The sequence below is a fragment of the Bos indicus x Bos taurus genome, chromosome 7, assembly GCF_003369695.1.
Source record: "Bos indicus x Bos taurus breed Angus x Brahman F1 hybrid chromosome 7, Bos_hybrid_MaternalHap_v2.0, whole genome shotgun sequence".
Lineage (NCBI taxonomy): Eukaryota > Metazoa > Chordata > Mammalia > Artiodactyla > Bovidae > Bos > Bos indicus x Bos taurus.
The window spans coordinates 62,265,358-62,281,550 of NC_040082.1; the positions used below are offsets into that span (position 1 = coordinate 62,265,358).

Sequence of the window (16,193 nt, forward strand, 5' to 3'; positions counted from 1 at the left end):
AAACCCTTCCCCAGCTTGGTTTTAGTTGTCCCTGTGAGTAAAATGAGTCATCTGGACCAGCCATCCCAAGTGCCCTCATAGGACTTCCTTTCCGAGTTCATTGTTCAGATGGGCTCAGTCTATGACCCTGTCTGGCCTGGGGTCCCCAGTTTCTCTAAGGTGTTGTGCACAGGGTGTGTGGTCACCCTCCTGATGTCAACCGCCAAGGTATTGGGTTGGCCAGAAAGTTCATTTGGGTTTCCCATAAGCGAGCGAACTTTTGGGCCAACCCAATAATTCCCCAAACAGACCTCCTTCCTCTTACTGCCTCCCACAAATCGCTGGGACAGGATTGAGGTAGGATAAGAACCAAGTTGGTGGATGCCATTTGTGTCTCACTGTCGTTCATTTGGAAGAGGGTAGGTCACATCAGATGCCACACCTGAATTCCCGAGGTGCTGAAGATCCCTTCTACACTTGGCAGAAAAGATTTACTCCTTGTGGCCCATGAGTTCTGGGGAGTTCAGCACAACTCCAAACCTAGGGCCTTAGACTTAAGTCACATTTCTATGGCAATGGTGCTTTCATTCCCTACAGCTCCATCTGATAGGGCATATAATAATGATAATGGGCTTCCCTGGTGACTCAGTGGTAAAGAATTCACTTTGCCAATGCAAGGGATGTGGGTTCAATCCTTGGATCAAGACGATCTCCTTGAGAAGGAAATGGGAACCCACTCCAGTATTCTTGCCTGGGAAATCCCGTGGACAGAGGAGCCTGGCTGGCTACAGCCCACAGGGTCACAAAGAGTAAGACACGATATAGTGACAAAACAATAATAATGGTAATGACATTTTGATTGCTCCCTTTTTTCCAGGCGTTGTACTGAGTCATTTACATACATGAGCCATTTTAATCCTCATACTATCTGCTTGAAAGAGATACTATTCCTTGTCCCCCGACCCCCCACCACTTTAAAGATAAGGAAACTGAAACTTACAGGGTGAAATATCCTGCTGTGATGGCACGGTAAGTGGCAGAGCTGAGGTTTGGACTTGTATTTTCTGGCTCTGGAGCCCAACTAAGCCCCTCAGAGGATGGCCCAGGCAAAGTGTGTCAAGGGCACAGTACCCACCTGGCTTGCCTGTCCGCCACCCAGCCCTGGCCCCTTGGCCAGGGATGTGGCTCCCAACGGTCTGCTGGGAAAGCAGCTCCTCTAAGAGAGGAAGGGTGGCCGTAACTGCAGGCCTTGATTTTGGTAGTTTATGATATGAGGACAGGGCTCTTTCCGTGGACATAAGCCATCCTAATAGCGCCATTTATCATTATGACAAAGGTTAGGCTAGGGAGATGCCGGAGCTGGAATGAAAGAGTAGAATTCTGATGATTTTAGCAGCTGAAAGTGACATCACCTCAGAGCCGCTGTCGCATGGCAAATTGAAAGCTGGACTGAAATTGCTTTAAAACATATCCAGAGATGCTTTTCCACAGCTGTGATAAAGCCGTTTGGTTGTGTTTGCTTCTATCTAGACTACTCTCTGAGTCGTCTGTGCGTCCTCCTCCTTGGAGGATGCTCATCAGCCCTGGAGGCATCTGAGGCTCTGGGTGCTGAGTGGGGACACCTGTGATCTGCCACCCTCCTCAGGGGGCTGGAGGAACTGACCGAGTTAGTTTCTCATTGTCTTTCTAGTGTGTTGTCAATGTCTCTTCAGCACAGGGAGCTCAGTGCTCTGTGTTGGCTTGGGCGGGTGGGATGGGGGGTGAGAAGGTGGGAGGGAGGTTCAAGAGGGAGCCATATATGTAGACCTATAGTTGATTCACTGTACTATATGGCAGAAACTGGCACAACCTTGTAAAGCAATTATATTCCAATTAAAAAAAGTAAGTCATGTGTTTACTACATTTTTAGTGGCCACATTGCTTTCTCCTGTCCATCTGGTGGGTGAACCTAGGTTTTTGGAACTGTCCCCTGCCTGCTATCAGTGAGCTGGACTCCATGCGGATGCTAGCCAGGGGACTTGGGGATGCGCGGGACTGTTTGACCAGCCCTCTTTTACTTGGCCTTTATCCAGGTAACCTGGAGGAGAAAGACCCCTGGAAACTGGAGCGACAGTTACTTATGCCCTCTTTTTTTCATCCTCAGGCAAAAGAAGGGGACAGTGGTCCACAAGCACTGGGTCGGACCTTCGAATCTGGTCAAGTGCAAGCCCTGCCCCGCGGCACAGTCAGCCATGGTCTGTGGCTCCGATGGCCACACCTATACATCCAAGGTCAGTTTTCTTCATTGTCTTTTTTTTTCTTGTCATCAAGAAGTACTCTGTGTCTGCTTGTTCTGACAAGGCTCTCTGGGCAGAAACAGGACCCTGTGAATCTTGGTGGACTTGAGGTCTTGCCTTTGATAAGCTGCCACAGGAATAGACTCTTTGACCAAAGAGATGAGATAAAATCATTATGATCCATGTAACTGGAGTGATCAAGGGCTAAGGGGAAGAAGGGTGATTCCAAGAGTGGCCTGTGGTCCTGAAGTGAATCTAGACCAGCTTCTTGGAGTCGATGAGGGAGCAAACTGTTCCAAAGATGTGAGTCATTCAACCTAGCTGATGGGTAGCCAAGATATGAGGGGACCCATGAGGGGGGCACCACGTCTTAGGGACGGCGAGGTGAAAGGAAGGCGAGTGATGTCAGCACATGTTCAAGCAGCATTTATTGTGTATCTAGAATGTGTCCAGTGTGACACCAGACCCGGGGCTAGAGGGTCTGCCGTTCCTTTCTCTGGGGACTTCAGGCCTTGCAGTCTAATGGGAGGGGGCTTGCTAGTATGGAGACGGGTCATTTTAACTCAAATCGATGAAGAGAAAATGATTTCATAGAAAAAGGAACTAGGGATAAAGTGGGTCTGTTTATTCTTATCAGAGTAATGAGGAAAAGAAGAGGAGCTTTTCATCTGGGCTCTAATAAAAGGAATTCGAGGCAGAGGGGCAGGCATCACCAGGGTGAAGGAGGGAGATTTTGTTCTTGGAATTCTGAATAGTCTCCTTGGGTAAAGGTTGTCCATCTGTGTTTGGGAATAGAAATTTCACTGGGTTAATGAATGGAAGAAAAAGAAACCACAAAATTGATAAGGGTTTACCTATTTGTTCTCTTATTCAACAAGTATAATTCAATACCCTCCTTAATGCTACGTGTGAAGAGTTGTGTGCAGGAGTCTCAGGAACTTTCTGTGAGACGTGGGTGGGGGGCAAGGAGTGAGGCTCTGACCCTCCCATCCCCTCTAGCCACAGCTGTCCCACTTTCATCTCCTTGTTTCCTGTGGAAAGTTCATTTGCAGAATAGAGTCGGGGATGACGAGAGTCACAGATGGTGACTCCTTGGGCGTTCATGGCCACGTGGCTGTGTGGTCCCTGGGCTTGGGCTGTTAGGCTGGTCCCACCTCTGTCCATTCCCCACTGCGTGGTGCATGGCTTCCACTCTCTGTGGTCCCCTCACCATCTGATCTTTACACCATGGAGATGGCACAGGCCGGGGGTCCCCTCTGCTGTCCTTGGAAGCTTATTTGGATTATGGTGAGGCTGTGCCAGGCTTTTCTACTGACTTTTCTTGATGTGAGTCATGTCTTTTTATTCACTGAAAGTAGACTTTTATTCTCTTTGTTTTTCACAGTTTTCTTACCAAAGGGAATATATGTAGCAAAGTGGGAAGCCGAAGGTTTGTCTCGCTTGGACCCAGACCTGTGTAATCTGCTTTAGGAGCTCAGTACTGCCATTACTGCTTGGTAGTCATTCCTTTGTTCTTTCAGCAGGTTTCGCTAGAGCCCTTCCTATGCACCAGGCTCTGTACCGGGTGCTTGGGAATGTATGATGGAGTGGAAAGAAGCATGTTGGTTCTTCCTCCTGATCTAAGTCTGTAATCCTTACCCCCCCCACCCCCCAACCTGAGACATGCTGTGTGAATTACAGCTTCTCCGCCCAGGATCATGGCCAAGAACTTCCTGGCCAGATAGCCCAGCCCAACCTGGCTAAGTATGCCCACCTTCCCCTATTCCCTGCTTCCCTGACCCTGGAGGAACCAGAAAAATGTTCTAGATAGAAAAGATAGCATGGGCCAAGGCCCTAAGGCAGGATGATGAATTCGAAGAACTGAGAGTATGCCCTGATGGTGGCTCTGACAATAAGGGGAGAGGCACAGGGGAGGAGGAAGCAGAGGATGTGAGAATGGTCCAGGAGGAGACCTTCAGTCAAAGCTAGGAAGGTGAGCAGGTGGCTGGGCTGTGCCAAGCTTATGGGACACTTGTTACTGTAAGTACCTTCTTGCACATGTCTTTCTTAAGAGTGTGTAGTCCTAGAGGCAGAAATAATGCCCCTCTGCCTTCACCAGGCACAGGACACACAGTGGGTGCTCAGTATCATGGACGAGAGAGAGGAGCCCTTGCAGATTCCCACTGAGAAGGAATGGCGAGATTCCAGTTTGTGCAGCCCTTCCCGAATTTTAGTGATTGGGTTCTAGAGAGCTCGGTAACTGAGAGAAATCAGCCATCCCCACCCTGGGCCAAGTTGCTTAGCTAAACATCCACCCGGGGGCCCTGGCAGAGAGGGGCTCCTTGCAACGAGTCTGTCTTTGTGAAGCTCCAGTTTGTGCTGTTCAGTTATTCCCTCCAGCTCCGGAGTGAACTGTCTGATCCTGGCGTCTGTGATTGGAGACGAGCCATGAAGTGTCAGTGAGTGATCAGGGGCTATTTGGGCAGGTGGCACATTGCACATCAGACTCCAGCAACACCCTGCCTGCTCGCCTCTGTCTCTTATTCGCAGGAGGAGCTTCAAGTGCTTTTAGCTCCCTGTGACCCTTGAGCTACAAGGAGCAGTCGTAACCTGTCAGATGTGGCTTGAAATGCTGTCAGTTGCCCAGGGAATGTCTCTGCAAATGTTTGCTGGTCAGGGCCCCCCTGCAGTTTGGGCAGGAAAGTTGGCTTTTTGTGTTAGAGAAGGTTGCTTGCTTACAGGTAGTGATAAATAGCTTGTTTGAGAGGCAGGATCAGAATTTGAAAGGCTCCTTTGAATCAAGAATGATTCCTCAAAAGAGAAATGGCTTCCAGAGTCTGCTGGGCAGAGCCCCAAAGCCTGCCCCAGCTCCAGCCCCAGCCTGTTATTCCTCTAGTGCCCCTGAATTCCTGCACCTGCCTCAGTCCTGCTTCCCAGACCTGGTCAGCTGTCTTTTCTTGGAGCAAAAGCCTTCTCATCAGAAGTTGTAGTACCCTTCTCCCCATCCTCCGTGTAGGGTAGCCTGAGGCCCAAAGAGTCAAACGCAGTGGCAGAGTTTGATTCTCAAGCTTCCTGCCTGGTTATATGTGATCACACAATTCTAATCAAGTTAAAACAGAGGGGAGGGACTCGTGGAGGGCCATCATTGCACTGAAAAAATGGTGTGTGTGCGTGCTAAGTCGCTTCAGTCGTGTCTGACTCCCTCTGACTCTATGGGCTGTAGCCTGCCAGACTCCTCTGTCCATTGGATTCTCCAAGCAAGAATACTGGAGTGCGTTGCCATGCCCTCCTCCAGGGGACCTTCCTAACCCAGGGTTCAAACCCGCGTCTCTTACGTCTCCTGCATTGGCAGGCAGGTTCTTTACCACTAGCACCACCTGGGAAGCCCAGGAAAATGGTGTGAACGTTGGTTTTTGACATTAGTTTCCTAGTTTTCTATCTTAACTTCTAGAAAGTTGAAATTCTCTTTTTCCAAAAGGAATGAATAAAATGCTGAAGGTGTGCATTGACTGCCCAAGACCTCTGAAGCCAAGACCAATTCTAAACCCTTGTGGTGTACAATTAAACTTCCTTTCAGGGGAGATATTTCAGACTGATCAGGTTCACTTATTGGAGTGCTTTAGTTATTGCCCCTATATCCACAACCACTTCTCTACTGAGGTTCAAGAGCACATTTTAGTCTCCCAGACAAAGCTGTCACAGGACCGCCAATAGACGGGCACTTAATAGAGTGAATGCGTTGACTATTAGTGAACAAATGACTTCCCATCCCCTGGAGTTATGACCTTTTTGAGGTCATTGGGGTCAAGAAACAAAGGACAGAGGAGTCCAGGATGCATGTATAACTAGAAGTGATTTTATGTCATAAATCAAATTCACAAAAAATTTGGCAAAAATGTATTACAACCCAGTCCCACCACCATCAAGGAAATCTGTAAGAAACCGTCAGTGTTCCAGGGGAAGTGCTAACCCTTTCACAGATGGATCGGAAGTCTGGGGCATGCCGTCAGGAGCAGGGGGAGGACAGAGACTGCAGGAGCGGGAGAGGACAGAGAGTGTCAGCTCTGTTCTCTTGGTGTTTGTCTTTAGGTTCCATCGAACGAACTTTCTTTCTGCTCTGGACTCTGAACGATCAGGAGCTCCTAGAAAAGAGGGAGATGCATTTAGAACCTCAGTCTGTAGCAGGGCTCTTTCAGTGACCTGGCACCAGGGATGCTACTCAGAGCTCTGTGACTCCCCCAGGATCAAAGATAAAATCTACAAGAAGGCACAGAGTCTGGAGATGAAGGGATATAAGATGTTACATGGCAATAAATGACTCTGTATTCAGACTCTATAAAGCATAACCCACAACAGATAAGGGACAGAAACCACTGGGAACAGGCAAGCAGAGGCCTGGCATGGTAGAGCACGGTGGAGACCCTGCCCCTCGATGTGGCTTCTAGACAGTAAGGATGACCCTCATCATTTAACTTGCCCTGAGGTCCTGGTGAGGAAAACTGAAGCAGTCCAGAAATTTGGTAAGTGTTTGGTGAATTCTTTCTTACTGTCGCACATTATGCTAAATGCTGGGGATGATGCAAAAGACAAAGCCCTCTTTTCACAGAATTCACAAGGAAGGTAGGTTACGGAGCAGTCTCCTTTCATTAAACTAGGTGTTCAGATAAGGGATGTTTGGGGTGCTGTGGGACATGGAACAGAGCCACCTCAACCAGTTTGGAGGTGTGAGTAGTCTTCTTAGAGGGAAGCAATGGTTCACTGAGATCTTAAACCTGGAAGGAGTCGCCCAGGGTACAGATCGGGGTGGGAGATATAGACAGCTCATTTCATCAGAGCAAAGAGGGAGTTGAAGAGATGAAACACAGCAAGAACCCCCTTGAAGCACTGCTGTGGTGCTGTCACACATGGACTGGGGATAGTGGCTTAACTACCTACAGAAATGAGGCTCGAAAACTATCAGGGACCACTTTTCCAGGGCATTGAAGGCCAAATGAGAGGGGTGGCACTTCACCCTAAGAACCCTGGTGGTCTTACTAAGGATCTATATTTTGCCTCCACTTACTCTGGCTGTACACCAGGAGTGGTCAGGGCAGGACTGGACTTGTATGGTGGTTGCAGAGCGGGATAGAATGCAGTCAGAAGAGGCATTCAGGAAGTCATAGCTGGACTTGGCGACTGTCTCAGTTTCAAATATAGAGAGTCATTTTAGCTTTGAGCTCAACAGAAGGACATTTTCACCATCTGGGTCCCGGTGGGACTTGCAGTTGCTCTTACCAATGGCTCCGTGGCCTCAGCCTAAACCAGAGGGAGCCTGGCATCTGTGAGTGCCTTGCCTTTCTCTGCTGTTAAATGCACAGAAAGATGAAAACTCCTGGGGTTCTGGCTGCTAACTTATAATTTTACCTGTAAGAGGGGAAGCGTCACTGTCTAGCTAGCCCAGGCTTCAGGTGGGCAGTCTCAGCTCTTCCTCCCTCTGGAGGGGAGAGGTCTTTGGGAAAAGTGTGAGCAGATGTGGAACAATGCTGGGGTCCTGGGAACTCAGAAGGCAGCTAGGGTGGAGTTCCCCATGGCTCCATGTTCTGGCCCTGCTGACTCTCTCCTGGCTGGGCCTTTTTTACAATTTGTTTTTATTGATTTATTTTCGACCACATCATGTGGGATACAGGATCTTAGTTTCTGGACCAGGGATCAAACCTGTGCCCCCTGCAATGAAAGCGTGCATTCTTAACCACTGAACTGCTAGGGAAGTCCTCTCCCTGGTCAGACCTCTTTTAATAGGATTTCCTTGATGCCTCTCTATTTTTATACCTACGTGACCAGAGCTCAGCTGTCAGGGCTGGGCCTGCTTATATTGAGGCAGAAGCCGTATGGAGGAAGGAGAGGGTTCTTGGCTTGCCCCTGGGAACCTTGTTCCCTGGCATCAGCCTGGCTGTTGGGATTGGGGAAACTAGCAGGCAAACAGTCCTCTGCTCTGCCCCTCCCCTCCCAACAACATTTATTCATTAACTGCTGTGAAACAATTAGCAAATGGCTCCTTTCTATCTGGATGCAGGAGAGAGATGCCCAGTTAGGAAGTGCTGTGGAGGAGGACGGTTCTCCTCTGTTCTGAGAATGGGCACGTGAAGGAGGGGGAAAGAGAACTTGCCTTACAGGCTTGGCATTTCTTTCAACATATTGTCGCTGAGGATTATATTATTTTCAGAGTCGTCTTAATAGTTTCCAACAGTTGCTACCAAGTAAAGGTCATGTTTGAACTTCTTGGCAAATGGAGTCTCTGTTGGCCGGCATTTCCCATGAACAGTCTGTTCTGAGGGTTAGCATGAATCCAGGCCTGAATCTATGAGCCTTCTCAAGATAGCATCAGGCTCGGTGTGTCTTCTTAGTCTCCTGCAGACTTCTGTGGCCCTGTGTCCACGACAGGCATGGGTGATTTTTATATGCAGTTCCGCTGCTTTTTGGCTGCGTTGATGCTGTCAGTGTTCTCAGGGATATTTTTAGATAGCCCTGTCTCCATAGAACTTGCTGGGTGAGAATTGTCTTCACTTGCAAATGGCTCCTTGGTGAGGGCCTCACTTTTTTTAAAAATTAATTGTTATTGGCGTATAGTTGCTTTACAGTGTTTTGCTAGTTTCTGCTGTACAGCAAAGCCAATCAGCTAGATGTATACACATATCCCTTTTTTTGCATTTCCTTCCCATTTAGGTCACCACAGAGCACTGAGTGAAGTTCCTTGTACTATAGAGTAGGTTCTCATTAGTTATCTGTTTTATATGTACTGTTGATAGTGTATATATATGTCAATCCCAGTCTCTCAGTTCATCGCACCTCCCTCCTCCTTGGTATCCATACATTTGTTTCCTATATCTGTGTCTCTATTTCTGCTTTGCAAATAAGATCATCTATGCCACTTTTCTAGATTCCACATATGCACGTTAATATACAATATTTTTCTCTGACTGACTATGCAGAAGAGAAGATGATTGGACAATGAGGTGGAAGACCTGCCTTTGCACGTTTTGTGCAGGAGGAAACTGGAGCACCATGGTGGTGGTCTTGGTCCTAGGAACAAGCGGTATAGCAGCAATTAGGCAGGACATTGCATGCAGCCATGTATCCAGCCCTGTAGGGGAACTAAGAACTAAGAACTACCCAACCCCATCCCTACCTGCTCTCAGGTGGTCATGGGAGGAGAGGGTTGGATCATGTGCCTCTAGACCACGTGGACATCAAAGGTCTGATGAGGGAGTCGGGTCAGGTTTCACTATTAATATTTTAATTTTATGTAGCTTAGAAAAAAGCTAACATGAGAAGTGTCACGTCTTTGGAGACATACTTAGTGGCAGCTAACCAACTCTAAGCAAGTTTGTTGTATACATTAACCAGCTTGAAGTTTGGGGACAAGTCCTCCATGCCGGATACCCCAACTTGCTTTTACCCCCACCACACCCTGAGGTCTTGTTGATTTTCATCATCCTTTCTTCAGTCTGAGGGTGCTGAACCTCAATGAACAATGAGAAGTTAGTGTTTGTAGTATGAAAACCCTCAACTATTAGTTCTTGCCCTTGTTTGGCTGTCATTCCCTCTTCTCTTTCATGAGGTTTTGGGAAGGAACAGGAATAAATAATATATAAGATATTTATTGTATATTAGGATATATGTTCTGGCTGCTATAGCAAAAGTCCAAATGGAACAGAGTCTTAAAAGGGATACAGTTTTACTTTTCTCTCTTGGAAACATTCTGAAGATAAGCAGCCTGGGGCCAACATGCTGCCTCTAGACTGTCAATCAATGACCAGCATCCTTTACTTTATTGTTTTGTCATCCTCAGCAGTTGGAACTATTGAGCTTCTGGATTCAAAGTGGCTGCTGTGTCCAGCCAGTTAGGAGAAAAGAGAGGAAGCAAGGTCTGTAAGTCACTAAGGTCCCTTCTGCTCACATCCTGCTGGCCATAACTTAATCATAAGACTATGCCAAGCTGCAGGAGAGGCTGGGAAATGAGGGTTTCTTTCTGGGCAGCTCTATGCTGCTGCTGCTAAGTCGCTTCAGTCATGTCCAACTCTGTGCCACCCCATAGACAGCAGCCCACCAGGCTCCGCTGTCCCTGGGATTCTCCAGGCAAGAACACTGGAGTGGGTTGCCATTGCCTTCTCCAGGGCAGCTCTATACCCAGCTAAAATTTGAGAGTGGTATTATTAAAAAGAAGAATGGAGTATATACTGGAGTAATCTAGAAGCCTCTACCCTAGTATTATTTTAAATAGTAACAACAGTGGCGATAACAGCAAAACAACAGTACTTAATTATTGAACATATATTAGATACTCTGATATTGTACTAAGTGCTGTAGTATTCTATTTTCTCCATTATTCCATTTAATTCTCACAATAAACTTTTGTGGTTGAGACCACTAGCAGTCTCAAAGAGGAGAAAAGTAAAACTTTGTCCGAGGTCAGCACAGCTCTTGGCAGCAGAGTAGATATTTGAACCATGGTCTGTATGATTCTTGAATGACAGTCTTTACTTCTACGAGTTAAACGCCATCTGAAAAGTAATATAAAATACCAGCTGTATCATCAGGACGCTTTTGATTTCAAGTGACAGAAACATAACTCAAACTTAGCTTCATCAAAAAATGAAGATTTACTGGCATTCAAGGCTAGAAAGTATATGGGGGTAGGCAGACCTCAGAGAAAGAAGCGGAAATTCAGTGTTGACAGCACTGCCTTTCCTTCTTTCTCATCTTTGTCCGTCTCTGCTTGGCTTCATTCTGCCAAGAGGCTTTCTCCCCTTGGCAAGAAATATAGATTTTGACAGCCCCGGATTTATTTGCTTCTAGCCTAGAAAATGCAAAGAAATTTGCCAATATCTGTGTCTCAATCCCAGGAAAGGATTCCAATCAGCTGTTTTTGAACTGTGTGTCCATCCTTTAATTAAATACTATGGTCACGTGACCCTCTTAACTCTACCCTTCACTTTGATCAAGTGTAGTGTGTGTGTGTGTGTGTGTGTGTGTTTTAACCAGAAAAAAAGAGGGAAAGAGTATTTACTGGACTGAATAAAAATTTTAAAGTAGTGTATTGTAGAATCACCTTTTAAAATATTGAATATTATTAAATATTTGTGTCATTACAGGCCTTAGCTAAATGACACTAGCTTGAGCATATCAGAATGTGTTAAGGTGTACTGTGTTTCTAGGAGGGGCTTCTCTGGTGGCTCACTGGTAAAGAATCTGCCTGCGATGCAGGAGCCGCTGGAGACAGAATTCAATCCCTGGGTTGGAAAGATCTCCTGGAGGAGGGCGTGGCAGCCCATGCAAGTATTCTTGCTTGGAGAGTACCATGGACAGAGAAGCCTGGTGATCTACAGTCCATGTGGTCGCAAAGAATCGGACATGACTGAAATGACTTGGCCTACACATGTTTCTAGAAATGGTAGACAAAAAAGGAACATATAATACAGGTCCATACCAGGCATGTTAGTTATCTAGTTGAAGAGGAATTTCATCTAAAATAAAATAGATTCAGCACCATTTTGATTCAGAAATCTTTTAAACCATTTGGCCTAGTGTTGTAATATTTCCTTCTAATCATGAGGTACACCTATCCTCAGTTGTATTAAGCTTTTCTTTCTTTTTGGAACATGCCAAAATAAGTCTTTTTGGCTCCTAAGGATAAACTTTCAGGCAAAATGGTTATCGTGACATTTTCAGAAAGCACAGATGTTCAGACACCACCCATGGTGAAAATGCATCCTCAGAATTTACATGGTCTGCTTCAACATGCAGATTAGCTATGAAGTTATAGCAGAAGGAAGCAATGCAACTAATTATTTTACCACTTATTTCTATGCTGTATATGCAAACATGTGTTTAACCAAGATTTGAAGAATAGGTTTTCATTTCTTCTTCTCAAATGCCCTGAATAGAATGCCATGTAATTAGTCAGTGCTTTTGTTAAAAACACATTAGGAAGAATAACCTTCTTGTTGTCAGTTCTGTTGAATGCACAATTAAACCATTTGATAAAGCAATTACCTGAACACGATTATGAGCATCCTCACCTCAACAGGAGATGAAATTAAGGATTAGGAAAAATCACAAAGCACATGAAATCTCTGCCAGCCAATCCTTTAGAAGAGAGAAGCGTCCCTGGCCAGAATGAATATGTTCAGTGTTATAAATCTAATTAAATAATTATAAACAACTTTAATTAAGTTCAGGTTCATGTTGCTTATATTTGTCTTTAAAAACAAGCAAACAAAATATTACCTGTTGGCTTATTGCTCAAATGAGTACAGTCATACTTGTTCATGACATTTTCCAAGAGAATATTTCAGTGCTAGATATGGATAATGCTCCTAAGGCACTTTCTATGCCTTGGGCTAGGACCTGTATGTTATGTCAGGGAATGAGGAGATAGTTCAGTTCAGTTCAGTTTAGTAGCTCAGTTGTGTCCAACTCTTTGCGACCCCATGGACTGTAGCATGCCACGCCTCCTTATCCATCACCAACTCCTGGAGTTTACTCAAACTCATGTCAATTGAGTTGTGATGCCATCCACCCATCTCATCCTCTGTTGTCCCCTTCTCCTCCTGCCTTTAATCTTTCCCACGTCAAGATCTTTTTAAGTGAGTCAGTTCTTCGCATCAGGTGGCCAAAGGATTGAGTTTCAGCTTCAGCATCAGTCCTTCCAATGAATCTTCAGGACTGATTTCCTTTAGGATGGACTGACTGGATCTCTTTGCAGTCCAAGGGACTCGCAAGAGTCTTCTCCAACACCACAGTTCAAAAGCATCAATTCTTCAGCACTCAGCTTTCTTTATAGTCCAACTCGCACATCCATACATGACTACAGGAAAAACCATAGCTTTGACTAGACAGACCTTTGTTGGCAAAGTAATGTCTTTCCTTTTTAATATGCTGTCTAGGTTGGTCATAACTTAACTTCCAAGGAGCAAGCATCTTTTAATTTCATGGCTGCAGAGGGGATCTTTAGCTGAGTTAGAATTTACTGTGAACTGATGCTGTAACTGCTGATTGAGAGATATGATTTAAATGATGCTCTCCCTTTTACCATAGTACTTTGGTGGTTTTCTCCCTTTCTAAAACAAGTGGAATGTTTTTGCATCTTTATATACCATGCATAGGATAGAAGTGCTCTATCCTTTGACCAAGGGTGGTACCTTCCTGTGATGTTGGATTCTGTCCATCAAGGTGCCCAGAATGGAAGATTTTCTGCACCAGGAAAGATCCTGTGTCCAAAAAAGCAATTTCCCCAAGTTCTTATCCAAAAGCACTAGTGATTGCTTTGAAATGCAAACCTCCCCAAAGGCGGGCTCTAAAGTGGTGACTAGGTACCACAGGAACCCAGGGACCCTGACTGGGTTGACCAGATGAAGTTCCTTATAAGGTTTTATTTGCTTTTTCCTCTCCTTATAGAGAGACCAAAAGATGACAGTAGGCTTAAGTTGGGTGGGACTCCCCAAAAGTGATCCTGAGAAAGATCTGCTACATTTCTCATCTCTTCCATTGTTTTCTTGCTGGGAGCTCTCAAGAACAGTCACTGTCCTCAGTTCTATTAAGCATTTATTTGTAGCATACCACCACAGGACCCAATTCCCTGGCACCAAACAGAGCAAAATAGATGTGGAGTAGAAAGGATTCATCCTTTTGTGTGTGTGCATTTTAGCACATGTAATGGGATAGAATGGATTGAGCCTCCCTCACCCATATCTTCCTCTGCCCAAAGTGGCATAAACAAATTCCTGCGATTTTCAACTCCAGGGCTCTGCCTAAGCACCATCTCCTCAGTGAAGCATCCTTGAGCCCGTCCTACTAGGATAAGCCCAAGGGAACTTTGAGGGAAATTGATGATGGACTGGGAATTAGATGTGTTGATAGAATTGTAGTTGAGTAAGGAAAACACATTTTTTTTTAAAGAGATACATTGTAAAGAACATAGAGGATTTGCTTTTAAGATAATTTAAGTAAGATCAAGCAAATGTGGCAAAATTTTGGAAATTGTTGAACTGATGTTACAGCCAAATGGAAAAAAAAAAAAAAAAAAGCACAACATAAGAGTTGCGAGTTAAGCTTTATTTTGGGCCAAATGAGGACTATAGCCTGGGAGACAGTGTCTCAGATAGTTCCGAGGAGTTGCTCCAGAGAGGTAGCAGTGAAAGTTAGTATTATATGGGTGAGTTTGGTGAAGGGGGATACATGTGATCAAGCACATATTTTGAAAGAAGGTTGCTGCTAGTCACAAGGAGTAGATATCTCTGTTAATGATTTTAGTGCTTTTTGGGCTCATGAAATCTTCTGAACTAACTATCTGAAGTCTTATTCTGACAGTTTTTCCCAGAGCCTAGAGGTCCTTATTCCTGATCTCCACCCTGAACCCCTTTTAGGGTGTGTTGAAGGTCAGCGACTGTAGTGACTAGTGACTTCATCCTTAGAGAGCCAGAAGGGGAGCAACAATTTTAGTTGGCATTGTGGAGATTCAGTATACTAATTTCTCCACTTTGGCATATATTCAGTTTTTCCTAAATAAAAAAATGTACAGTCTTTGAGGGGAGAAAATATTTCCTGCTAATCTTATTATCTCTAGTGTTGAATGCTGAAAATGAACATGGGTGGAAGAAAGGAAGCTATATTTGCAGGATGGTTTTAGGAAAAGCAAAAGTGGTAAACTTGTAAAAGTATAAAAATACATATCTCATATATTTAAATATAAAACCTAATGCTGTGTACTTCTAGGAAAAAAGAGAAACATCTTTGTGACCTTGGATTAGGCAAATATTTCTTAGATAAAAAACCAAAAGCATGATGCATAAAATAAAAAATTGATACTTTTAGAAAAACTCTGCCTTTGAAGGTCACTGTGAAGAGAATGAAAAATGAAGCCACGGCCTAAGGACAACATATCTGAAAACCATGTATCCGATACAGAACTTGTGTCCAGAATACATACATACATACATACATATATATATATACATATATATATTATATATGTATATATATATATAAAACTCTCAAAATTAAATAATGGAGAAACAACCCAATAAAAGTAGGCAAATATTTGGGCAGGCACTCCATCAAAGAGGTTATGGGGGTGATAAATAAGCACATAAAAAAGATCAACATTTATCATTGAAGAAATGCAAATTACAACCACAATGAGACATCACTGCATGAGAATGTCTTTTTTTTTTTTTAATGGTCATGTAAAGTGATGGCTGTCATGTGAAGGAACTGGAACTCTCACACGCTGCTGGTGAATGTAAAATGGTCCACCTGCTTTGGAAAACAGCAGTTTGGAAGTTTCTTTAAAAAAGAAGTACTGTCATATGATCTAGCCATTCTAACTCCAGATCTTTACCCAAGAGAAAGGAAGGAATGTGTTCACAGGAATACTGGTTCATAAATGTTCATAGCTACTTTATTTTTAATAACTTAAAACCGCAGACAACTCACATGTCCATTCACAAGTGAATGAATGAACAAATGTGGTATATCCATACAATTGAATACTCCCCAGAAATAAAAAGGAATGACCTGCTAATGCATGTAACATCATGATGGAATATTAAAATAATTATGCAGCATGAAGGCCAGATAAATAATAGTGCATATTACTTGATGACATTGATATAAAACTTCAGAAAATGCATGCTAATCTATAGTGAAGAGAGCAGATCACTGGTTTCCTGTGGTAGTGGTGGGAAATAGGAGGGGCATGAAGGAATTCTGGGCAATGATGTCAATAGATATGGTAATTACCTTGATCATGGTTTCTTGAGTGTGCATAAATTTTTATTGATCAAGTTGTGCACTTTAATTATGTATAGTTTATGGTATGCTAATTATACCTAAGTACAGCTGTTTAAACGGTTTTTAAAAAGATGATCAGCCCTGCGGAGTGTGTCTCAAGATTAGTAAGTTTTCCCAAGCACCCACATT

At 44.4% G+C, this 16,193-nt stretch overlaps 1 protein-coding gene across 2 annotated transcripts in view; it reads left to right on the forward strand.

The window, feature by feature from the left end:
- Window positions 1-16,193, forward strand: part of SPOCK1 (SPARC (osteonectin), cwcv and kazal like domains proteoglycan 1) — a 583,899-nt gene that overhangs the window by 405,595 nt on the left and 162,111 nt on the right. For both annotated transcript variants that reach the window (XM_027546431.1, XM_027546430.1), the window contains one exon: window positions 2,123-2,249. In XM_027546431.1, coding sequence (XP_027402232.1) covers window positions 2,123-2,249 — 127 coding nt within the window. The remainder of the gene's footprint in view (window positions 1-2,122; window positions 2,250-16,193) is intronic.